The sequence below is a fragment of the Accipiter gentilis genome, chromosome 11 (assembly GCF_929443795.1).
Source record: "Accipiter gentilis chromosome 11, bAccGen1.1, whole genome shotgun sequence".
In the NCBI taxonomy this organism is placed as follows: Eukaryota; Metazoa; Chordata; class Aves; order Accipitriformes; family Accipitridae; genus Astur; species Astur gentilis.
The window spans coordinates 12,264,490-12,291,372 of record NC_064890.1 but is presented as its reverse complement, the minus strand read 5'-3'; the positions used below and the strand labels follow the sequence as shown (position 1 = coordinate 12,291,372).

At 39.2% G+C, this 26,883-nt stretch overlaps 1 protein-coding gene across 1 annotated transcript; it reads right to left on the bottom strand.

Annotated features, from left to right (window-relative positions):
• GNAT3 (G protein subunit alpha transducin 3) lies at positions 1–25,190 on the bottom strand. The gene is made up of 8 exons (XM_049813659.1): positions 25,073–25,190; positions 18,763–18,805; positions 13,619–13,760; positions 9,987–10,144; positions 6,241–6,369; positions 1,921–2,050; positions 1,561–1,714; positions 1–191 (listed from the first exon to the last, which is right to left on the bottom strand). The coding sequence occupies exons 1-8, from the start codon at positions 25,188–25,190 to the stop codon at positions 1–3; spliced, it is 1,065 nt and encodes a 354-aa protein (XP_049669616.1).
• Positions 25,191–26,883: the final 1,693 nt, after the last annotated feature.

The following is a 26,883-nucleotide window of genomic DNA, read 5'->3' as shown; positions in this document are numbered from 1 at the left end:
CTAGAAAAGCCCACAGTCTTTCAGATTTTCTTTGATTATTATGTCTGTGACTGCATCGAATACAAACTTGACGTTCTGGGTGTCTGTGGCACATGTCAAGTGAGAATATATCTCTTTATCTTCTTTCCTTATGTTCAAGTCTAGGAATTGTTTCTTGATGTAATTTCCAGCATCTTCAAATGTATTTAGTCCTAGTGGAGAGAATGGTAAAAGAAAGAGAAGACACATTTCAACTGGTACTTGCTCACAGCTGCTAAGAAACAAGACTTCTTTTTTCTGTTTTGTTTTTTTTTTTCTTCTTTTCTTTCTTTTTGTTTTTTTTTCTAAAGGGAATCAACTTCATGAAATAGGTGTGAAAATTTTGTATCTAAACTGCCCACCTAAATTTAAATTTCAATGCCTAACCTGAAGTCCTCGTTTCTGAAGTGAAATGCTCCTAAGTCAGTGTGAAACAGTTAAGGACCTTAGAGAGAGAGCAGAAAGTGAGACAAATGGAAGAAAAAAGGAAGGAGTGTAAAGTCAAAGGGAATCAGGTAGATAGACAAAATTGGTGGGAAGTACAAACATGAAGAGATAGAGAAATAAAGAAGGAAAAAGGGAAAATTCAGATGCTTATATATTCAGCCATAATTTCTTCATGCAGCTTTTCTGCCTTTCGGTAGTACTCCTTCAGAACAACAGCAGGTGTAAACACTGGTACTGCGGGCTCGCTGTAGGTCTGGAGCGGGATGAGAGTCCTGGAGGCAGGCTGTGCCGAGAGCCCTTGCTGGCTCCCATCCTGTCTGAAGCCTCAGGCAGTGTAAAGTGGTGTAGATCCACTGAGTCTAGCAGATATTTGATTATCCTAGTGAAGCACTGAGTAATTTGGGGTTGCTGTGTTGATGTGTCCTGAGAAAGGGAGTGAAGGAGCTGGTTTTCAGGAAGTGCGCAGAACCCATCTTCTAATAACAATATTGCTTTAAGTATGCTTCATTCTGGACACTCCCTATCCCAAGTGCATTAGGTTAATACTAAAATACAGACAGATTTTGGCTTTTCTGGCCCTTTCTGACTTAGCCTCATATATTGTCTTGCACCAGCTGGGAACAGCTGCTGGTTTTTATTTCCAGTAGGCTCTACTGTGACATGCAAAAGGAGGCAGGCTTCCTTTATGGAATGGATTTTCGAAATAGGGACAAGAAGCTTGGGCTCAGTTATGGTGTGTGTGAATGATAAGCCACTGACTTGTACTGAAGTGTTGGCTGGGTTCATCACACCACACTTCAGCCATCTGAAACTTCTAGGTCTCTCAGCTTCTTCTACTGCCAAGGGAGAGAAATAAGCATCTCCAGAGAGACATGACCCCATCGTAGGATAAACATGATGAGTAGGTGAGATGAATTGGATTCTGACCATGTCTGTCCCATACCATTCTTTGAGAGTAAGGCTTAGATGCTTAGATAAGATGCTTAGCATTTAAATGGTTATATCTATCGGTGACTTGAGTCAAAGTCTGAGTCTTTAATGCATGGCCTGCACTAATCATCTGAATGTATTTTCTTCTGAAAAACCCAAACTTACCATTATACTCAGGAAAGCAGATATTCAGATGAACTTTTGTTATTTTCTCTTGAAAGAGGTCTTTTTTATTTAGAAACAGCACAATGGAAGTGGCTGCAAAGCACTGGTGGTTGCAGATGCTGTTGAACAGCTGAAGGCTTTCATGCATTCTGTTCTGTTGAGATGCAAAAGGTAAACATGAGAGACTGACAAATCTCATGCCCATATGTCATTTTTACTGTAATGTTCTTTACCGGCAAGAACCAATACAGCATAATAGCCTTTAAATGGTTATCAGGGAACAGGAATAGTTCTGATATGCCATCAGAGAGTACATTAAAACTTAGCAGCAAAAAGGGTTGTTTGTCTCTTCTGACTCACCACTTCTTTATCTTCCACCAGAACCATGTCATAGGCACTGAGTGCAGCACAGAATATGATGCAAGTAACTCCCTCAAAGCAATGAATCCACTTTTTTCTCTCTGATCGCTGTCCACCCACATCAAACATCCTTTGCAGAAAAAATAACATATGTACAATGTAAAGCACTAACTAATAAGGACGGAGTCATGCTGTTAATGTGCAGAGTGCAACTGGAAATCAATGACAGTCAAATATCCAGCTTTTCCAAATATTGGTCTGTTTCTATCCCAACAGGTCAAGGAGTACTATATATTATTTACGGCTTTGTAGTGGGCATAAAATGAAAAGTAAAGGCTTAAATACCTGCATATAGGAAATACATTCAGTACTTTCGGGTGGCACTCTGTGCTGAGGAAGTGGGACTCTGCATAAGAGCTCAATGCAGGACTAAGCCCTGCAGGCAAGGATTTATTCAGGACAAAGTTCGTACGTGAAACATTGACAAAAGACCCTCAAATCCACAGTCATTTGTTACTTCATAGTTTTGCTTGTAGTGAATGGACACATTGATCAGTAAGACACGTGACTGGAAGCCGATCATGGATTGACCCACTGGTTATGTTTAATTGGCTAGCGTAGATCTATATTTAGTCATCTGTTCATTGCCCTGGCGCAATCACTTAGCTAGCTGTATAACCTGCAGCATGCGTTTGTGTGTGTGGGGTCTCTGCCCTATCAATCTCATTAGTTGCTGTTTAAGCAGCAATTCATGGGGAGCAGGAATCCCTTCATTTGTAGAGAGGAAAACATAGAGCTGTCCTCCTCTGCGTTAATTTCCTTCAGTCTTTGCCAGAAATTGCTACCTTTGGGTAGAGTCATACGAACTTTTTATGGGCTCTTTATATGGGGTCCAAAGCCAACCGAGCATACCTGGCTGGGACCTACTTAGGGCCCTAGTTAGGGCCCAGCTGAGATGGAGCTGTCGTCAACGCTACCATTGTTCTGGTTAGCATTAGCTTTCAAAGTTCCCACTTACATTTGCAGTTCTTCAGTGATAAGGGATGAGGCTTTCTTTTCACTCTTTTTCTGACATAAAAGGTGCCAAAATTGAACATTTTAAGTGCATTACAAGGGAGAAAAAACATGTAAAAAATCAGATTTATCCTACCCTTACTTTTTCTGTTTCCTTGTGTACATGATGACTTTTCCCTGTGCTGCCTGTTGTTGTTGAATTTAAAGCTGTAAACCCTAATCCCCTCTTGCATTATCCCTTCCTTCAAGAAAATGCATTAGATCTTAGTCTCTGATGTATCTCCTGCAGTATCTGGAAACTAAACACAACTCGGTTTTTACAGCAATGAAAATATCGGGATTCAGTATGATAAAATTATGTCAGTAATAAACAAAGCACGAATAATTTGTTACTGAAACACCATTTTTTTGCAGCATATTGATCCTCTGTTTTCTTCACCATCAGCAATGCAGCTGATGGAAACAAAGGTTATTGTTAATCATTTTTCAACCTGCTTAGAAGAGATGAAATCCTTCCCAATGGTCGTGATGAACTGTTTCTGCAGCTGAGGAGTAATTAGAGAATTTTTTTTTTTTTCTAGTACATTTCATCTCTGATCATTGGGTGTCTATAAATGTGAATTATTAGGAAATCAGGAAGCTGTTGTGGAGCAAGATTTTAGTAACAGTAATGGCATCCTTCCAAGCATATCTTCACTGAGTTCAGTATGCCTACTGAAGAGTGAGGTCAGTATGAATAAAGCATCCTGATTTTTGGCTGCCATTAGTGCCCCAAAATCACGTGCCATTATTTGTCTTCCTTGATTTGTGGTATGTAACTCTGAAATCAGGGTTATGGGGGGAAAAAGGCTTCAAAATTTAGTCTGCAGTAAAGTTTTGCAAGCATACATAATCATATGAATCTGTATTCACCTCCTGCAAGCTTTTAGCATATTGCCCTGTGAATATATTCATGAGAAGTCAGTTAAAATAGGACAAGATCAAGGCCAGAGGCAATGCTTATGGGCAGTTTTTGTTGTACTAACCTTAGTTTGCTTAGTTCTTCTCATGTCAGCCTAGAATGTAGCATATGCCCATGTAAAATTGAAGTCCCTCTGTGAGTGGTAGAAAATGTATGTCTGAGATGATCTTTTTGTTTTACCAAGACAGTCAAAGTTAGTCTTGAAAGCTCTATATTTTCCCAGCACTGCTCTTGGAAAACTTAGCTACAGATATGGGGCTGGATATATATTCACTTGCCCTAATGGTACATATAGTGAGACTTGAAGACTAAAATAAAGCTTGCCTGATTTCAGTCAAACTCTTCCTAGCACATCAATGGAAATGACAGCAGGAGAGGACCTATGGAGATCAAACCTTCTTTTAAAAATATTGAAGTATGTTCTGAGCTCTGGAAATCAAAGTCAACAATAGTGAAATAAATTGAAGACCACAAGAAAGGTAAATTACACTAAACCAGCAACGTAACCACTAAGAAGATAACAAATAACAAGAGATGTTGTCTGTGCAACTGTAATTCAGTTCCCTGGAGCAGTACTGGGATTTAGACTTTTCCTGCACAGATACAAAATGTTTTCTGCCTCGTTCAGTTCAGGAGAGGGACAAGTGTTTAGTGAATGAAGCATCTGTTCATGTTGTCTTTCTATCCATGTATGGCTTGCGACCTCAGGCCTCATTGAAGTACATCAGCCAAAACTCTGAATGTGGAAGTGTTCCGTCTCTTTATAGAAGTTTCTATGGTACTTATCAAACTAACTGCAGAGTCATCAGGATCCCCCAGCTGTTTTGCATTGCTCTGGCAATGCAAAATAGCAGTAACTGGCTGGTTAAGATGGATTTATAGCTGCTCTGCGTCTCTATAGCAGCTCAAACCCTCAGACTATTTTGTAGTGATTTTACCTTGCATTACTCAAGTGCCTAAAACCACCAATGAATTTACTCACATAACACTACTGTGATGCATAGCAGAGAGCCTAAACACAGTGGGTTTTGTGTCTGTGGTGGCATTAGAGGCCTTCCTCTTGTTTACAGACATTCAGGTAACTTAATTCTCAGCTGTGCTGCATTTCAGTTGGACTTAGACACTAATTCTGATATTCTAATATCAGGACTGGTAGCATTCGTGTCAAAGAGGGTTTGCACTCTGATGATTTATTTCTCCATCCTGATTTTATTTCGTACATAAACTATGATTGTAACTGAAGGTGCTCGGATTTTCAATGTACAAAGCTGTCTGGAAATAAGTTAATCAGAGAAAAAGAAGATGACGTCTATGACGCCGCACTGTAGTGTTTGTGGGTAAGTGTGCTGAATTTTCACACATGATCAGAGTATTAATAGGTGATAATAATTTATTTGTAGGGCATCTACTTCAGAATCTTATTTTGTATATGTAATCTCCATTGTGTCAAAGCATAGATGGTTTGGGAGATGTTTAATTGCCACACGAGAAGAAGAAATGAAGCCCAATGAAAAATGTAAAAGTTATAATCCTGGTGCTTTATACATCTGTCTGTCCCTACAGGCAGTTTCTTGTCTGGACTGAATTCCTCAATTTGCACCCCAGCCTTTAAATTAAGAATTAAATGGAATTCAGTCCATAGAGAAAAGCATTATAGAACAATGAAACTATCATAATTCATTCAAATACATTTTCATGTGGAATTAGATGTTTTTAATTGGTTCACCAAGCATAACAAAATCTTGAGTATCTGAAACTGTCAGTTATTTTTCAGTCAAGTTTCTCAGAGACATTATTTTCAAGACTTTTTCTGAACATTTTGCTTTTCATTTTAGATGAGCATGAAGGCATGCATGCTAATACTGAAATTTCCCATGGGACAGAAATTATTCTCTTTTTGCCAGCTGTAATGCATTCCAGTGTTAAGAGCAGTTATTTCCATTCTCAAAAGAAGAGAGTGAAAGGTTGAGAGTGCGTGCAAATTAGTAGTCATCAAATGTTTTGCATGCTGTTAAGGACATTTATGTAGGCAAATTTCATAAATGTCACAAACAATTATTCAAATAGCAGGATACAAATAATGCTTTTAGACACTTACATATGTAAAATGTCCTTTTAGAACCTGATATTCTGAGTTCTCTTAATAACAGTCCATTATATGCTTAAATTTGGAGTACTGGTACTAAAATACCTTGCTTTTTTGGCTGTTTCAAAATATTAAATAAGAGTGGATTCAAGGATATCACAATGGTATTACCAATATTATAACAGGTCAATACCTTTGAAAGAAATTACTTAAGAAAGATAAAACCCCAGAAAACTGTCAAGAAAACTGGCTTTCCTACCTGAAGTTCAAATCCTTGAATGAAAACTGAGTCTCTATAATCCCAGTTGTTTTCACTCGGGAGTGCAAAACATCTTGCTCACTAGGCACATAGTCTGGCATTGCTAACCTGTCCAAATCGTTGAGGTAACTAAGGAGAGTAAAAAGAAGTGGTGATCGGTGAATTCAAAAGGTGAAATGAACATTACATAATCACTTCATATTGAGCTGCTTTTAAATATTTCATGTAAATTGCACATTTAAATACAATACTATTGGTTTTTTTACAACCTAGATCCACAATCCAGAGCTTTTCTTTTTTTCTTTTTTCTTTTTTTCTTTTTTCATTTTTTTATAGAGAAGCTTAATTTAGTTGTATATAATAAACATCTTTCTGAGAATTTCAGTCCAGGAAAATCCTTAATTTCCTCAGGGATGCTAAAACCCTACCTTTTCAGGGAAGGGGTTTGTCCATTTGCTTTCAGCAAGTGGGAGTTGCCACCACAGAGGAAGAACCTCAAGCATCTTGCAGAAGCACATTGACTAGAAGTTATTACAGCCTGTCAGACCTGTTTTAACATTATCTTCCTTCCTAAGTGAGAGGGAGGGCGTAATATTTTGGAGGAATTCACATTTAGGGGCTGTTTTCCCTGCAGACCTATCAGTTTACAAGAGGAAGGTACATGATAATTTAAAAAAATATATTTTGTAACTAAAACCAGAAGCTTCAACGAAGCTGAGGCCCCCCTAGGTTAGTATTCTCACAACCCCATGGAAAAGAGTGGATTATCTGGTTTTATGTCTGGCATACAGAGATAAAATCTGCATGAAACAAGAATGCCAACTACATCTTTGAAGCCTGTTCCTGTTCTACCAGCAACCCTTCTCCTTTCTCTTCCAGGAGCAAGGAGCTTTCTCAAAATGGCTGGACCGAGCCTATGAATCCTACTAGCTGGTCTAGGAATCTGTGTAAAGAGGTTATGAACTGAGAGAAGGAAAAGAAGAGGTGATGTCTGGGTAGTTTCCTACCTTTTAACTACTAATATTCAAATAAAGCCACAAGCAAGAAATCACATACAAAGGTTGAAGCATTTTCAAGCTTTCGGTGTCCCAGTTGGCTGCTTTCTATTTGTAGCCTCTTGTCTCTTGAGAAACAAAACACAGTCTCTCTAATGTTTATTAGGCTTCATGCCTTTTTTTTTCCTTCTCTAACACAAAGTCTGCCCGGCATGAAGTTCTGCTGTTCAGTTTAACCAGACAACTACCAAAACAAACCTCACAGCTCATCATACCTGTCTGCAATATTTAATAGATCTGTAAATAAAAAAAAAAGAAAAATAGTTTTTTTTAAAGCTAGAATCTTCCATTTGGAGATTTGAAAGTAATGCTTAGAAATGGGGTTTTCTAATTTTACGTTGAATAAACTGAGTCCACTCAGCAAGGAGTGCTGAAGTTCATCTGAGTAATCCAATGTTTGCCCATTATTTGAGTCCAGGAAGCAATCTGTTTTAAAAGAAAATGCAATATAGCTCTGGTTCTCCGAGTAGGGCCTGAGGCAAACTCAGCTCAGCTCACTTTTGTGGAACACAGAAACAAAAGACATTTTGCAATTTATAAAGCATGTAACCACTAAAATAAACACTTGTATATAAAATTCATTGTAAAGATCTGATAGTTCTTAGTCACAAATACCTAAATTCGATTCAACACAGCCAATTGTAATTGCATAGAAAATTAGACCAGGTTAATTATTTAGTTAATGGAGCAAGAGAAGCATTTTCAGATTCTTCCTAGAGCTGTAGGCAGCTCCAAGGGGACACTCTGCAGGCCAACTCTCCACTTGCAAAAGAGGGACTGCAAACTAGCAGGTTAGTCTGAATGCCTGATCTTTTCTTGGCTTGAATGAGGTGAGACGAATCCTACCCTGAGAGACAAATAACTGAGCAAGCAAGAAGCACCATGTACTACTGGTAGCTATACAATGACATTTAAGGTCATGATTTATAATCCTGATTTTGCCCTTTCCTTACCCATCGCTCCATCTTAAAACAGGATTCATTCCAGGTGAGTCTAAGGAAGACATTCCAGCCAAATTTGACATACACGGGAATTTTCTATTATTCAGAAGATCTCATTTTTTTTTCAATTAAAACACACAGAGTAAAGGCAGTGATCAAACTTCATTAGGATGAATTAATAATGAAAAGACTTAGAGCAGATAACCTCAGAAAGTCAGTTTACACAGTATAAATCAATACTCTGTGTAGGAGCTGATTCACAGGAGCTGAGAAACAGGGTGTTGGTTTTAAAAGAAATTGAAATGTAGCATTAGATAGTTGATTGACTCTAGCTGGTTTTGAACTGATCATTAGAAGTCCAGTAGCAAGGGCAAAAATTAAGTTGATTTTAAGGGTTCAGAGCCAAAGGCTAGATTTTCAGAAGCATCAGGTACTGAAGGATGAAGACAGAGGATTAGCAGGATTTTCAGAAGTGTTCAAGCAGATGAAAAACTTATCACTGTTGGTTTTAATGTAACTCTAGCAATAAATAATGATTATTGGCTCCTTAACAGTCTGTCTGTACTAGCTCCCTTAAATACTGAAACCTATTGCAGGTTAAAACATGACAGAGCCCATAACACTGAAAGGGAATTATGTTAGACTATCCTATCTTCTTTTTAGCCAACAGAGCCTAATCTGCCAGGTGTAGTGTAATATTTTTTTTTCTGTATTAGTTGTTTTTTTGTTTGTTTGGTTGGTTTTTTTTGGTTGGTTGGGTTTTTTTATACTTCTAGAAACATTTTTCCTTTTAATTATGATGACTGACTTGTTATGGGCTTTTAGTGCTGGGAACTGCAGTGTGGCCTGTCAGAAAGGATGTGTTAGGAAACAAAAGATTGCTCTGTACTATTCCTATAGAAATACAAGGGTGCCATAAAATACTGCCAAATCAGGCACAAATCAATTCAGGCAGTATTTTCTTTGTTTAGGTATCTGGCAGAAAGGTCTTCATTCTTGCTTTGAAGGTACAAAGAGACAAAGAATTTTTAATAATTTCATGGTATATCCCTTCCACTCTCTACCATTAGTGAGCTATTACCGCCTTCCGTTTGCCCGGCTCCTGGACCAGCCTCCGATCACGCCTTTCCTGCCGAGTAGAACGGACACCCAACACCTTGTGAGGTTTCACCCTGCAAGTGCCCTCAGCCTGTACGAGGAGCTGCAGGAGCAGAGAAACCTCCATCTGCAGATCTTGGAGGATGGACCTCATCTGGAACAACCTTCTGCCCCAGGTCTAGAGTCCGACTTTACACGCTCTAGGAAAGCTCCGACCCAGGTGACACCTCCCTTCTGGGTCTCCTGTGAGCTCAGGGAGAAAACAGCAGAGCAGGACCAGTGTAGCCTGCAAGAACAGCTGTTCTGTTGCAACCAGACCAGGGAATCCTGAAAGGTCTAAGATTACTGACTCCATCTAAGCTAGGAGATGTACTCCAGCTCAATGGTGACCCTTCGTGGAGCTGGACTTTTTTTTTTACAGTTTAAACTAACTCACAAAACCAAATTGTTCCTTGTTCTCACTTGTTTCCTTCGGTTAAGATTTTCTAATACATTACAAACATCAGCAACCCCCCCCGTTCTTTTTCAGGTTAATGAGCAATAATTTTCATAGGCTGTTCTGCACGTGAGGAAGAGTTCTTGTCACCAGCCTTCCTACGCTGTCCGTTAGGGCAATAGCCAGCCGGTCAGCACTGCGGCTGGTGTCACCTACTAGGCTGCCGAGTCACTGAGCTGGTACTCCGCTGCCCTTGCGAAGCAGGCCTGCGTCCCGCCGTCCCTCCACAGTCGTTTGATGAGTTCAACCAATTCAGAAGACATGTCGCCATCCTCCAGCGTTGTTGCCGTGGCGCACAGCTTCCTTTCATCTTCCTAAAGAGAAATTTCAGTAAATATTGTGCAAACTCACTGTGCCCCTCCACCTCCCTGAAGATGTGCTTGGTTTACAATGTGTTGCAGGGGCAAAATTTCTCATTTTCACTGGTTTTTCCAGGTAGCTGTACTCACCTGTGCATGTAAGCTTCCTTTCACAAGCTCACTTCCCTCTAGTTAGTGCCAAGGTTAGACTTAAATTGTGATACACAGAGTTTTCCTCTTTTTATTGTTTTGTTTTGTTCACACAAGAGCTCCGTTTCATCTTACCATAGGTGTTCACAAAAGGTCCAACTTGGAAGGAAGACTTTTATTGTAAGAGAGAGTAGTGGGGTATAAAAAACTAAATTAAAAAGGATATTTAAAACTTAAACATATTGTAACTACATCAAAGCAGAAATATATAGCTAAATATACTTTTGAATGTCTGTGGAAGAAAAAAATGTCTAACTTTAGACCGCAGTGAGAAATGTGGCAAAGTGAATAAAACTAGTAAATACATTTCCCGTATGCTTTTTATTTGGGGAGGAAGAAACCTGTAACTGAATATAATCCCAAGTATTTTAAATGTATTATTCTGTAATTTCTTCCTTTTGCAGTCAATCCAAAAAGACTTCAAGTAATGTATTACATTAAAAATATTTATTTTCAGTGGTTAACAGCTTAGGAATGTACTGTAAATAAAGAGCATGATTAAAATAGGGTCATTTGATACAGTGTCACAGCAATGGATAATTATAGAGTATAATTCCTTCCTAGCCATGTAAGTAGACAACGGAAGTGACTTGCAGTCAATAGTTGCAAAAGTAGAAGTGCATTCTGACAGACACTGTTTTGGCAGGGAGCATGTTTTATTCAAAAGTAGAAAACATCTTCACAGTAAGTTGTAACAAATTTATTTTAGGAATGTACTATACCTTTATGTTTCAATAGAAATTGCAGTTTATGGAAACTTAGGAAAAGCAAGAGACTGATCGAAAAGAAAACTCTGCAGGTTTTCTAAAATATTGGAGAAATTGAGTTAGCATGGAGAGAAAAAGAAAGAAAAAGGGGGAAATAACCCCTAGAGAATTGCCTTCATTCAGAAGAGGAAAGAGGACAGCTGTACAATTGCCCTTATGCACTAAACGACACCGGCTCATTTACACCCCATCCTCTGGCTCGGTGCTGGCTCAGCAGAGCCACTCATGCTTTCTCCTGTGTGCCCCTCATTTGTCTCCAGGGCTGCTCTCCAGGGCGCACACTTGTTGGGCTTCCAGATAAGAGTTGGAATGTTCTCCCTTCAAGATACTGCATATCACTTAATGATTATAGCTCTCCTCCTACGATATTGGATTTGGTGGTTGAATAGCCTGCAACAAGAAGCCTTGAGCTCAGAGCCTCCAGGTGTATGGTAAATGTTCATGGATTATTATACAAAAGGTGGCAACTGTGGATTTTGATGCTTACGTAAAAAAGGAAGATAGCAGCAGATTGAGTTTATCATAACCCTGATTTATACCATATTTTGTTTCTCTCTGGCATTTAGACAGACTTCAGATGATTTTCATATTAAAACTAGATTGTAATGTTGCTTTAGGAAGAAAAAAATACCTCTCCCCAGAACAGATGTTGTTCAAAATTACGTGCTGAGGCACTTTCAGGACCAGTAAGAGGTATTTGCAGGCGGTCCTGGAACATGGATAAACCCATTGCTTTCTGGCCCAAGATAAGCCCAGTCTTTGGGCTAGATGACTTTAAGCAGCTAAATCTGAACCAGAAGTCAGCAAGAACAAAGTCCAGCTGAAATCAAAGCTTATATCAAAACAACTCAAGCTTGTAAATGGGTTATGATTTTACAGAAAATGTAAGCTAAGTTTGCTTTTGGAAGAAAAGGCAATGTTTAGGGGCGATTCAAATAAATGTGACCAAAATTTCGATTTTCTTTAAAACTCACATCCAGGTTACTTTTATGTGGCTCTGGGGGAAAAGAAGGCAGGCACTGCAAATATTTTATACAGGTGTATTCAACTGTATCCCTAGAGGCCTATTCTGCCAACAACAGTAAGAGTGGGTTTACTGTGATAAACTTAAAAAAGCTGTATTTTCTGCATTTGGTTATATATTATGCGAAGAAATTAACTGGGCTATTTAACAAAATTTTCAATTCCCAGTTCCCCAGGCTGTGAAATCCCTTGAAAATAATGTCTATGAAACTGGCATAGATGATAGATGATGAGTGAACATGTATAAACCTCTCAGAAAGTTTGGCGGGGCTGAGAAAAGAGGCCGAAGTACCAGGGCTCAGGCAGAACATATCTCAATTACAGGTGGCAGACAGAGTCTGGACCTTGTAGTGGATATCAGAGGCTGAGCCAGAACTTTTGGCTAGGTGCTGCAAGGTTCGACCGACTTAGGCCATGTAGACCGGTAGGTGGGTCCTTATGTGGTACCCGTGTCTATCACAACTGAGGAGACAGGCCAAGTTGCGGCACATTCACACGGGTCTATTTTCTGTGTGCTGCTTTTGGGGACCATTACATTTGTTTGAATGACTTGCATTCATGGACCCTTAAAAGGATACAGGAAGAAAACATTTAGTTCTTATTTTGCCAAATGACTGTATGAGCTTTGGTAACCTTTGAAGCATTCGTTTATCATTTTTTAGGTCAAAGTACCACATCACTGTAATGAAATATAGACTTCTGGAGCGAGAAAAGCTCTTTCAGATAACCAGATGCAATTCCCTCTAAGAGAAACCTCTAGGGAATAGGCACAATTTGCCAAAACTGGAACCAGCTGATTTTCTGACAGGCCTTTGAGAAATTGCCGGCAAGGACTGAATTACAGGCAATAGACTAAATCATTGCACTGAGAAGAAGGGAACGTGTTTTTCCTTTACTTCTGTCCCTGAAAATTCAGTGTCATTGCCAGGAGGTAGCAGGTCTTCTTCCTGTGGCTTTCCCCTCTATGTGCTTGTGCACAGGGTTGCTGAGTGTGTCGGGAAGGTCAGCCCCCACTTCTCTGCAGCGCCAATGCGCCAGCGCTGCGTCTGTACACGGGCAGGTCTCTGCTCCAGGAGCAATGCCAAACTGAAATATTCCCAACATGTCTAGATGACCCTTCCTTACATGGCTGAGCCCCAAGGTTTGTTCATAAAAGGAAAATATTTATTACTTTTCCCAATAGCAATAAATAAGTGACTGTGCAGCTAAGAAAAGGTTGGTTGTTTTTTGTCTTTCTCACATCTTTGCAAGTTGAACATTTCTTTTGTAACAAACAAAATGGCAGTTGATGCAGAAGTTAGACCTCAGGCATCAGTCTTGGGAAAATAAAAATAAGTAAGGACATCTTGTCACATATAACTCAAGCAGTACTTAGTTGCCGCTGTCATAAAGCAAATACTGAACCCTCTTTGTTCTACTAGTCTCTACTGTTATATTACAAAGAATTGTATTCTAATGCCTATTTCAAGACAAAGGGTGTCATACTCACAATTCTAGCTGGGTTTTCGTAACTGATTCCTAACTTAGTCATTGCTTTCACGATAGACAGGATAGACTGCACTGCGTTACTGTAAATGACAGGTCTGAACTCCATGCGTTCCTGGTAGGTGAAACCATCTTTATGGATGATCCTGGTGCAAAAATAGAAAGCAAAAGGTTTATGGGATGTGTTAAAAAAAAAGTAATGAAAAGTTGGATCAGATGCTTTTGCAGTCAGCATGAGAAAGAAATGAATCCATCTGGCCCTTGGAAAAACAATTATCAGTGGTCGATCTGCCTATTCTGCTGGAACAGGTAACCAGAAGTTTCTGCAAGTATGTGTGGTTAAATTTATGAGGCTAGGTTTTGACTTCCCAATCTGAGTGAATAGGTATTGGTTTTTTGCCTTGTGGGTGAATATAAGATAATATATAAATTCAGAACAAGACCCAGGCCCATTATTGTAGATACAGGGCAAGACACATAGCTGTACTTAGATCCCAAATCTTGTATTATTGGAATCTACAATGTTAGTCATGGGTTGTCACTTTGCTTGTTTAATCGTTCTCATTTTTATCCAGAATCTTACCTAGGGTAGAAAAATTATTGCAAAAAATATTTCTACACTGTGAGGTACTTCCTCAAGTAAACAACAACAACAAATCTTCACTATTTCCTTGTACACCAGTTACAATTATTAGTTATTGAAAGGTGTTACTGTTATTATATACAGGCTTTGGGGGCATACATATTACTCCAGAGGGTTTGGCCTGTATTGCAGAGGGCAAAGAACCTTAGCAGTCAAATTCACTTAATCTAATTATGACAGAGGGATTATAATTTCATGATCCTCCTCAACTGGAGAATGGCACGTGGTTAAAGTTCTTCAAGATCAATGTGCAGATTATATTGTGACTCAGAAACATCTTTTTCCAGGAGTTGTGAAAAAGGATGAAAACTTCACCCATTTTGGTGTAGCATACTCTCAATGAACAGACAGTAATTTCTGGGCTTTGGGGTTTTGGGTTTTTTTTTCGCTGTCTCTTGCCAGAGATACAGTCTGGACAGAGCTATACAAGTAGAAAGGGGTGATGTGAAAGGATCTGCCAGGTTAGCCCAGAATGAGTGTAGGTGTGTGTCTTGGGGAGACTTTCCCTCCACGGGGAGAGGTCAGCCCTGTCAGAAAATAATTCACTCGCACACAAACGCACAAAACCCAGAACACAATTGAATGTGTCTTAACATCTCTCTGATTTATGGATGTCAGAAAATTCACAAGTTGCCTTCTTGTGTCTGTAGGAATAGCACCTGCAGGAAAAAAGGGTTCCCTAAATGTTTCCCCAGTCACTTCTAGACCAGGCAAATCCATAAACTCTGTTGTAGATTTGGTGTCCTGAATGCTGTTTTCAGCATGAATTCAAGCAAATCGGCAAGATTCAAAGGAATGCTATTGAACTTGGGAGAAAGAAAAAGGGGAGCTGTGTTAGGCAGTCTGGTATACTAGTGAACCTGGTTTTTGCCATCCTCTGAAATATCCATGTATCCCTGTGTCAACACAGTGAATTGAATGAAATAAGCATTATTCAGAGGGGAGGCTTATTCACTTACTGGAGTCTAATGTAGCTCCGTGATAGTGCACGGGATAATCTGGGTTGCCGCTTGGGGATGGCCTAAGCGATGTCCTGTCTGTGAAGCACCATGGAGCCCAGAGCTCCTTACTGGTGTAGGTGGCCTCCTTTAATGGGTCAGATCGCCTTTAACAAGAAATAATTTCAGCCGCCATCAATGTTGAACCTTGCACTGGTACTTAAGCATATTCTTCTCCCTCTTACCCTTACTACCTGTGAAAGCAGCAGCTTTTCTATAAATCATGGAATGAAATATATAGAAACTCAAATCCCTTGAAGAACATTAACTTGATTTAACTACTTTGTGTGTCTCACAGCGGTGGCCAAAACAGGATTTCTTGCAAAGATGGGTGTTTTGCCTGCGGCTGCAAAAATCTGGGATAAGGGAGAAGGAAAGGCCCTAACACAGTCCACAAACGGCTATTTTGTATTTTCATGCTTTCCCTCTGAAGAACAAAGGAAGGAAGAAAATATAAGATTCTGAAATAAAACTAGATTCTGTAATTACAGAAAGAAAACTTGGGTTTGCTTGAGGCTTTTCATGGGATTTTTTTGTTTCATTGTTGTTGTTTGTTTTTTTTTTTTTTTTTTAAATAATGTATTTATGTCCTCTGGCAGAAGGTATGTTAGGCAGCCTGTTAAATCAGTAGTAGATTTTGCTGCTTTTATTAAAGATCTGTCATTCTTAAGGAAGGATTGTAAAACAGGCTGACATCTTGTATGGCCAGAAGGAGCATTTTAGCAAATGAAAAATTTTGTTCCCTGATCTTCCTTGAAAAAATAAACAACATTTAAAAAGTAAATGCAGGATGCTGAAGGCATGAGGTATTAGGCTACCAGTCATAATATCTGAATTATATTTCTATTGGAGGAAAAAAGTTAGTCTCCTGTTTTTTTGTTGGTTTTTTTTTCACACAAGGAGGGCTTCTCACCAGATAGGTGGAGTTGTTTCAATATTAACAGGCATGCTGAGTTACCAAATATTTTGTTCCCTGCTTTTCATTCACTAAATTATTTATAGTAAGTTTGTACTGCTAACTTAGAGCATGGCACAGAAATACTCAACTTGGTTTTAAAAAAGTTAGATCACACATTGGAAGTGATCTAGTCAGAAGCACAGAGCTTCAGAGAAGCTTATACTTTTTCCTTTTTGGTTATCCCTCATAACCATCTTAGCCTTTTTAGTGCCTTGCAGCATATCTATATTTTAAGCATCAGAAGATATTGTGCAAAGCTTAGTGGAAGGATTTAAGTTTGATTGAAATCTTCAGTCTGGAAAGAATGAGGCTTATGAATTAGAAAATCATATTAATAGGAGTAGAATTAACCTGATTTTGGTGGAAAATTTTATTTTCAGCAAAATTACTTCTTTTGTAAGCAGCTATCAGTCTTCTCTTGAAAATGTTATGCTTCACTGAAAAAAATTAATTAATGAAATTGGGCTTTTTTCTGAAAAATTTCCCTTAAAAAAAAAGGTCCTTGGTTGTGACAGAAAGATGAGATTTTGCATGAAAAATGATAATTTTCATGAACAGTTTTCTTGTAAAATAATTCATACTTGTGATCAGGTTGACAGCTTATAAATGCACAGTGCTTTAAAGATGACTCTCAGCTTTGTGGTTTTCTGCCCCCTCCTCAATGCTGCTAAGGGTTATCAGCCTTCTTAAAGTGCTCAATTCAGAGGAACACCTTTAAGCTGCTTCTACTTGGGAAAGTTTTCAGCACAACACATTTCAATGGCTTGCTGAATAGGGAGGGTCTTCTGATTGGAACTCAAAAGAGAAATAAAATTATCCACCATTTAACTGGACCAAAAGAGTTACCAAAGTATTTGATGGATGGTTCTGAATCTGTCTTATTATAAAATGAGCTGCTTAAATAGTAGAAAATTGCTCTTACGACATAATGTTTTTTACTTCACTGTTTAAAATGCATTGGTGAAGATATGAAACAGTTAAAAGAACTTAAATTCAGAATAATGTTGCTGATTTTGTAAAACAGTCTGATTTTTACACTGGAGGAGATTGGTGCTTACAAAGTGGAGTCATGTCTAAACAGTTACAATGCCTGCGTAATTTTTTTTTTTTCTGTATTTGGACAGGTCTAGGAGGAAAACCTGGACACTGTCCATGAAAATAAGGCTAGATACAACAGCAATATTTTAGCAGGTTACACAGTAACAGAGGACTTTTGCTGCCTGTGTAAATATGACCTCTGGAACTCAGGTGGATTATCTATTTAAACCAGATACATGATTAGTATTTTGGCTACCCTTAAATAAGTAACTTGAATGAATTTAGTTTTAGCCTGTTTTATTATATGTGAAAATATTGTGGTAGTAAATTGTAAATGGGGACACATGCACACGAATTTGACCTTCCTCTGAAACCAGGGCAAATAAAGCTGCTGACTTCAGTCTGTGTGGCACCATGTGCACTTTGAACAAACATCTACAAGTATTCTTGCAGTAGATTTATGGTGCAGTCACAAGATCTTCCTAACCAGATATTCAGTCTGAATTTGAACTGGGATTTCCGCATTTGAGCTTGTACAGGCTGTTTTTTCCCAGACTGATTATTGTTTGAAAAGTTTTTGGGGTGATACTTTCCTTGCTAAAAGCAGTTCTCATGGCTGTTCCTACCTATGCTAGATGGTGGGTAGCAGCTGCTCACTGTGTAGGCTGGTGGCTAAAAATGTTCTCACCTGGGCTGTGGGAGACTTGGGAACAATCTTTCTGACCACTGGCAGGAGCTGGAATAAGACTGTGGAGACCAAGAATGATTTAAAGAGCCCAGTTTGGGGGGGGGGGGGGGGGGGGGGGAGACTTTGTGCTATTATACAATGTGAATACTTTGATTTTTTCTCTTGCAATCCAGTGAAATCAAATTAAATTAATAGCGACCAAATTAAAATTGAACACCTGGAGATGATTCACATCCTATGGAATTAAACTGTGGAACCACTTGCCGTAGAATATTGTGGATGTTATTAGTTTACATTGGTTCAAAAAAGATTCAAGAGAAACGTAGGCATGAATTAACGAAGGCTATTAAGCACCGTGATGCTGTCTCTGGTGCAGGATGCTGCCTGAGTCACGGATCATCAGATACTATCACGGCATCCAGGACAATATTACTGGGTGTTTGCTTGTCTGGTCTGATGATCTTCTGAAAACGTCCTTCATTAGCTACTGCAGGAGATGGGATACTAGGCTAGGTGGATCTGCCGTGGGCGGTTGTCTTACACATTCGTGTTGTCACTACAGTACTGTAACTCCTACCAAAGACAATGAAGAAGCTTCCCTGGTCTTCAGTAAGGAGTTGGACCAGAGCATGATTTGATCAGACAGATTTGATTACCAATCCAGCTGTGTGTCTTAGCCACTTTGTGTTTGTCTTTATGTGGTTGAATGAGAACTTGATTTTAATGATTCAGATAAGCATAAATATTGTAGTAAGACATTAGCTAAATAGCTTATATGACAAATACCAAATTCAACAACTGATATGAATATTCATATACTTACTTCATTTGCTTTACAATAGTGCTCTTTCCTGACTCTCCAGCACCTGCAGAAAGGGAATGTTGAGAAGATGTGACCGATACGTGAATAAGTGGCAAGCATTGAAAATAACTGTCTGGAACACAGAATGTTGTATCTATGAAGAGACATACAGACGTTTTAGATCCACATTGTACTAACTATAACCCTCCCTAGCGTCCATTCAGACTTAAAAATAATGAAATCTTGGTAAAAGTATTACTTCTGAAAAGGAAAGGGACATTTGAAAAGAAAGGAACATTCAGTCAATTAAGAGAAAAATAGACTCTTTAATTATCAAGGAAATAAAATATGGGTCATATTTTGATTTCATCCCTGGCAGATGGGCAGAAAGACATGAACAAAGTACAGCTTCTGTCAGTGTGCCATTCATTACGTGATTTGTGGCTGCTCATTTAATGTGTATCATGACCTTTTGTAAGCCAAACCAGGCGGTTCCATGCTCTTTAGCCAGCCTCTTTGAGCAAGTGGCAAAACAGAGCGTGGAGACTTGCATGTGGTCTAGCTCATGATGCAGAGGCAGCACGTGAGCAAATGTCCTGACACTGGTGTTTTGTCAGTTCCTCTGCCCCGTGGTCTTCTGCTATGAAGTGGTGTGGCTGGAAGTGGGAAATCTGCAGAGCACTGCAACAGATCCAGCTTGGGAACGATCCTGCAGGAGATCCCCACAGCTGGCGGAGAGGTACAGGCATTTGCTTGCACAGCCAGTTGCAGAACTAGGGCGTAGGTTTGGTAAGATTATGTACGATTAATTTGCCCTTCTTATCTCATGGAAAGTGAGTAATCACAATGCAGACCTTCTGCCTTGGAAATCAGTTCAAGTGACTATCATCTTCTGTCAGAGAGAGTGATGAGGCTTGGCAAGAACTGCCAAACGAGCTGGATTTTTGAAAGCTCCTTAAAAGAGGATTTAACTTTTCCTGTGAATCCATGGGACAGGAGTCATCACTGCTTTTCTCTTTGCAGATTATCATTTACCTCACTGGACGATGTCAAATACTTTTGAGAAAAGAGGAAATCTGGGGCATAGCTATTTTAACTGAGGGCTTCTCAGTGAATGGAACAAACTGATTACAGACTTTCCAAACAGATTTTGTAAAGCTAATAACATTTAAATGACAGGGATTAATTTACTCAAATGAATCACAACAGACAGCAAACCATACGCAAAGCATTTTCTAAAATCCGTGATGGGAACGGCAGAAAGTGCGAGTGAAAAACGAGCCCATGCAAAATAGGCTGATGCTGCCATCTGCCACAGTTTGGAAAAAATGCAAATTGCCGTAGATCATTTATTATCCCTTCAATGCCCTTCTGAAGAACTTGGTGAAGCCCTGTCGGCAAGGTGGCGTTTGCTACACTTTTTGTAGGGAAGAGAGCAGGCTGGGCTGAGAATTCATACATTCACCTCACGGAAAGATTCCAGAAAACATGATCAACAGAAAAAATGAACCTCTCTTCCAGATCCGAAAGGAAAAGTTAAAGTAGAGTGAGAGGCATAATTTAGATCTTTTGCGTTCATTTTCCTACCTCTGCTCATCTGTAATTCATGATCCAGTAATGCCCTTATCTAAACAACAGATGCCGCTGAGGCTTTGGCTTCACTCCGGAGTATCACGTTAGCTGTAGCGGCATTTGCACCCCAGGAAATGGGTCCGAAACGATTTACTCTGCACCTGCTTCCTTTCTTCCTTCCCCTCCTGTGCAGCTTGCTCCTCCAGCCAGGGCCCCAGGGCAGGAGAGCAGGGACCGAGCTGCGTTTCCAGCCGCCGCAGCAGCCTTCTGCTCGCAGAAACAGCGGCAAGAGTGCATCGTCACAGTCCTTACGTGACTGCACGGGGGGCTGAAGGCACGGGGGGCTGAAGGCAGCTTCCCTTTAGGAGGCAGCGGAAAGGGCGCTCATGACCGAGCCCAGCTTTTCTGAATAAAAGAGGAGAGCTCAGCCAAACTTCGTCCTGTCCTGAAGCTTGGAAAGTTTAATTGGCTTTTGAAAAACTCTCTGTCCCTGTGAAGATTTATAGCTCAGCCCGATAGAGGCCAGTGATAATATGCCATAGCCTGTATTTTGCATTTCACACATTTAGGATCTTCTAGCTTTTTTCACATTTGCCTCTGATTTCTCTGTCTCTATTTGCATGCCAAGTCTCCTTGAGAGGGATAAAGGCACGGAAAATAAAGGCATAGAAACCTTGGTCAATGCCTGAAACTCTGGCCCTGCTCCTGGGAGGTGTAGGTGTTCCCACTGCCAGCAAAGCTGATGGAAGTTTGCTCCCACACGACTTCCCAGAGATCGCGTTCGCCGTGCCCCGGGGCACGCCGCATCCACCTTCAGCGTGGTGTGGTACACACGGCACCCTGCCAGACTGAAACCTGCCTCGCTTCTTGTTTTGAATGTTTTGAACGGCACCCCAAGACCCAAACCCGCTATGTTTCTGGGCCCGCTGGGGCTGCAGAGGAGACTGAAGCAGTGCCGTGCCGTGTGGCTGCGGGCCCCGAGCTGCAAAGGAGCTGACCCCAGCAGCCTGGTGGGAATCGCCCTGAAACCTGTCCGGAAAGCCACTGACAATGACATAAACAGCAAAAAGCAGGGAAAGAAAATCTTCAAATTAAAATCAGAAAAGTTTTCACACCTCTGCCTGAGGCTGGTCTGTGTCATTCAGAGCTCTGGAAACTGTGAACTAGACTGGAAATCGTATCTTCCTGGTCCTCTTACCAAACTCGGCAAACTTTCTCCATGAGAGAAAGAAGGTGGAGAAAAGTTCTAAGATCTAGCCCTCTTGAAGGAATAAGGTTCTTAAATGCTGCCCCCCCAAAAAAAAGAAAAAAATAATAAAAATCAGTGTATTCCAATCAATAGCATAATTGGGCTGCCTTTGTGCTCAAAGTCTTTGCTTCCATTGCAGATGTTAATAACAGGAACTTAAGCCTGACTTCAGTACTACGGTAACCGATTCATTTAACTGGTTTTAAATGTCTATGCTATAAACATCTACATTCAGACTACTTATCAGAGACCTCTTATAGTCAGTGGAGAAAAATATTTGCTACTAAAACTAAAACAAACAAACAGCTTCGGTTTTTCTCACCCGGAAGCAGATGTTTAAATTAAATTGGGTGGGTTGTGCCCTAAAAGCAAGTATTATGAGTGAAGTGAGCTGAGGATGACCAGCTCAAATGAGGGTGAGTTTTGTCCTGCTGCTGAAAACTGTAGACAATGAGGCCATGGAGTCATACTTTGAAAAGAAATAAGTTCAAAGTTTTAATGGTTATTTAAACTGAAGCTAAGTTCTTATTTCTGTGAAAAATCACTGAGACCATCAGCTGGTTTGGCCACGTTTGGAATGTGCGCTGTACTTTGCACACAAATAAATCGCAAGCTGGCCTCCTACGAGGTACAGAAACTGTGTGCGATGTGGTAGGCAAGATATGGCCCTGATACAAAGGAAATAAAACTTTCACCTTGGAGTTTGTTCCAGACTCATAAACCAATCTGATTTTTTTAAAGTATAAATATGTAGAGGCTAGATTTGTGGACAAGGTGGAGGGATGGGATGGCCGTGACAACACAGGAACACGTAACACAGGACTTAACCCTCTTGGCTCCTGGACAACTTGTGAGGAACATCAGAAAGTGGCATAATTTAACCCCAGTTTTTATGTGCATGTCACATAAACCGTAAATTATCACCTCAACAGAGATAGTATGTGTGCCCAGTTCATAGAACTTAACATAAACAAATGTGGTGTCTTTTTTGTTCTGGATATAATTTCATTTTTGTAAAGGGACCTATTGGAGGATGTAGAGAGACCAGACTCGATATTAAATAATCCTCTCAGGAAATGGCCAGAATACATTTTTTTACATTTTAAGGATAAGAGCATAATGATCACACTGAAAAACTTATGATACACTTATCCATTTTTTCCTGAGTATTTTTTACCAATCTACCTACTGCAAAGGAAACAATGGTGACATCTGGTCTGTAATATAGAGGCAACATATGTTCTGAATGAACAGAAACCTAGGACTAGGGCAGGACTAGACTGGTTGGAGCTTGCCCTTGATTTATCAAGTGTAAAGTTTGAATAATTTCTGAATAATTTCCATAACCTCAGAGTTATGGAAAGATAACAGGTACAGGTCTGAACATAGCAAATTTAATCCTCTCCTATCTGGCCATTTCACTGGCTGACTATGGAAGAAGCTATATGGTGCCCCATTGCTTCAGCAGCTGTGATTCCAGGTGTTCAAGAGACAATATCACTCTAGCTGTGCAACAGGCTCAAAACAGACTCATGTTTTATTCACCTCTTGCTTTTTTAACAACAAGAAAATTCAAGCTGTTAAGTCTATAATCTTTTTTTTTTTCCTCTCTCCAACGTGTTTTCTACCAAGTCCTTGTGATCTCTTGTAACAATTCCCCAGGCGAAAAAACCCTCCAAAACATTACCCACTGACAAATTTGACTCTTTATCATCTGTGACATGAATAAAGAAAGATATTGTAGAAATATATTCCATAAAGAAGACTTCAGCGAAAGTAATTTGGATTCTGATGATCATCTAATCTAAGAAAAGAGTGCTTGTATAGTTGATGAAACTGAAATATGTTCAGATTTGAAATGAATGAAATAGAAATCTTTTTCACATAGCTTGCAATTAATCTCAAAGTATTTTACCAAAGGTATCTTGAGACTGATATTCATAGTGTCAAAAGAAGAGTGATTATATACATTAGGAAACATTTAAAACTATAGTCCTATTTATAGGACTATTTATAGTCCTTTATTTAAAACTATAGTGTAAGACAGCCTCCAGTACTATTGCCAAAGCATGAAATCTTGAAGATCAAAATATATAATTGAACTGCTTATCTTATAAATTCTTCTTGATCCTATAAATTCCTCTTAAAGGATTCCTTACATCTTCTTCATGGATGAGTGTTGGACAAGCTCAGAGGCAGGATGCTGGAGTAGATGGACCCTGGTTCTAACTTGATATGCCAATTCCTTTTTGTAAGAATATATAGAAAGTGTTGAAATTTATGAAAGTTTAAATGAAAATATTATTCCGTTTTTTGACCAACTCAAGCTTGCCTCAGTAGGGGCAATATTTTGTCTTAACGTGGCACAGAAAATCTTTTTATCCTCCCCTGGACTGAAAAGGTTTGTAAGCTGAAGTCTGAATACTGATGATACATAAAGTGTATCAAACTGCTACTTTCCTATTATTATTTGAGTAACCTGCATGGTAGTGTTTTTCTTTTACTTCTTTATTAATAACAGTAGTTAGATTCTCAACAGGTATAAATAGACTTTGCATAAGATACCAACCAACTTAAGAGTTAAGCCAATTTACTTTATCTAAGGGATCTAGCTGAGTCTGAATAAATGTCAGTTTAAAAGCATTTGTAAGCATTGTGGTTACAATGAAGGAAAAATAGAAACATTTCAATGATCAAAGACTGTTTTTCTATTCATTTTGAGAAACCAATGTAAACTCTCATAACAGGCATCATACTGTTAGAAGAAAAATATTAAGAGGGTGGCAGTGTTATTGTGCTCTTGGATATTTTCTGTAGGCTACGCAGTACCATGGAAAAAAAAAGAGAGAAGAATAAAGCTTAATCAAGATAAAAATATCATTTTTTCATCTGCCATTAAACCTGCTGGCTGTTACTAAATTGATCATAGTGTGAGTTAGAAGTAGTAGTCTCTGAGTATATTCATCTGTATTTATCTCATTTCATTACCTTCCATTCCACTCTCCACAATATCATTTTTATACATTGAAAAAAGCCCTTCTAAGTCACTTTCTGCCTCTGTAAAAAATGAAGTGCAACAGTTTGGAAAATAAACAATATCAATACCTTGAGACACCTGTGGATTTTCTATGTAACCCGTTATCTCACTTAATCCTCCTGCAAATGAATGCATATAGATCCATGAAAAAAAAGATAAGTCTGGGCTACCTTCTGCATAAGTAAGCACCATAACATTTATTCTAACAGTAGGTTCTCAATTCTCAAATCTTTTCAAAGTCAAAAATTTCTAATTTTTAAAATTTAATACATGCAGTGACATGGCCATTTCCAGCCTGTTCTTTGTGACTTCATGAGTGTGCTCAACCAGAAAACATTTTGTGCATATATTATAGGATTGTCTTCTTCCAATAAAACAGTGAGAGGTGGGAAATTCACTGTACTCAAGTGTAATTCCAGAGCGAAATAACCCCTAAATGGAAAAGCATTACGAGCAATTTTTATTCTATTTACCCAATAGTAGTAGTTTGACTGTCCTGGCTTCCCTCTTTGCATCTTCCTGGAGTTTCTTTTCCAGTTCCCTGGATCTCCTGGCTGACTCCTTGTTCTCAGAACTGGCTCCACTGCCCATCTCGAGGTGTTAAAAATCCTCTGTTTGTCCAGCTGACTTCCTTCTTGTCCGACTAGTTGCTTTAATTCAGAAGGAGGACAACAGCCCTTGCTTAAAGAAAATTTTAAAATCCCATTCAACCTCTGTGTTCAGCCTCCAAATCAAATGGTCCCTTTTCACCTGTCACATGATCTGGAGATGCTATAGTCAAGGATTTATATAGGGACATAAAAATGTACTGTTATGATGTCATAGAATTAAAATGAACCATTCAAGAGCAAAACCAAGAGACGGATAGATCTCTGTCCTTGTTCAGATATGTTCCAGCTTGACACATTTCAAAGAAATGTGCAGAATGTCTTAAAACAACAAAATTGGGAATGACCCTGCTCAAGGAAACAATTTTCAGCTTGTGAATCAGTGTTTATGCCCTGAAGCAAAAAAGGTTTATATGTCTTTGAAGCATTTGCATAATTTATTTTTCATCTTTCTCAGTAGTTGTATCTTTAAATTTATGTATTCTTTATTTAAAAATGACAGAAGTTGGATTTATATAGTTAAGACATATTTTGTTTTGAATTATTAATTAATATGCAGAATGTTGGCTGCATTTTTGTATTATGGCAAGTACATTTATTTTCTTGTAATGATGGTGGGTATTTACTGCAATTTGTAACCTCTTTGGGATACTTTTGTGCAGCCATTCCTTGATGAATGTCAGTCTTTTCCATTTTTCTGTGATTTTATTAGCAGTTACCAGTTTTGGCTGAAAGCACCATGCCATGCCTTTTTTGTGTAAACAAGGACACAGGTCAGATTCTCCCCACTGAGGTAGTAATTCCATCTTGGTTTCTTCATAGTGCAATAGTAATATAAAAGTGGTTTACGCAATACGGTGGAAATACTATTTGGCATGTGGTGTTAGCAGTATATTGAGAAAATATACTCTACGGTAATATTGTGGTAATGGGTAAGAGAATTACTGTCAGGACTAAAAGATCCAGACAAAAAAAAACTTTCTTTTTGGTCCCTTCTCTTCAGATTAAGAATGCCAATAAAATAAATCTCACTAGTGTGCAAGAATATAATTAATATTGTACTTATTCACTTTCTAAAGTATTTCAAGTATATAAAACATACAAACATGAAACTATATTATAATTCTACAATTATTGACTAGTAATAGTCAATAACGCTCTGACTTTATGGTAAGTAAGCTTATAATGTTTAGCCTGGAAAAAATGTTTCAGGGAAATCTAAGCATGCAGGTCAGTTTGAGTGACATTAGATGTATTTTTAGGCCAGGAGATAAACGAGGAAGAGGGTTAGAGGCAGAGCATTTAACTCCTATAGAAAAGGAGCGAAGTCATCCTATAGAAAAGGAACTTTCCCATAGCAGAAGTAGGTGGACCCCAGATGTAACGGGCAGGCGACTGGTACTGGGTGGGGAAGATGGGAGTCAGAGGAATAAAGATCAGCAGTGAGTGGTACTAACGAGTTCTGTGCCATTAGAGCAGCAGAGAGCTGTCTTCTGAGAAAAGACAGGTCCTGTGCTGTGCTCATCCCATTCAATAGTGAGCGTCTTCTCAGACTTACAGTTAAGACCACATACTGCAGTCAAGATCTGAAGTTGTGCTTTTCCCGTATATGCCTCTCAGTCAGCAGAGCAGGAAGCCCTGTTTTCGGTCTCCTTGCACTGCTTGACGAGAAACGA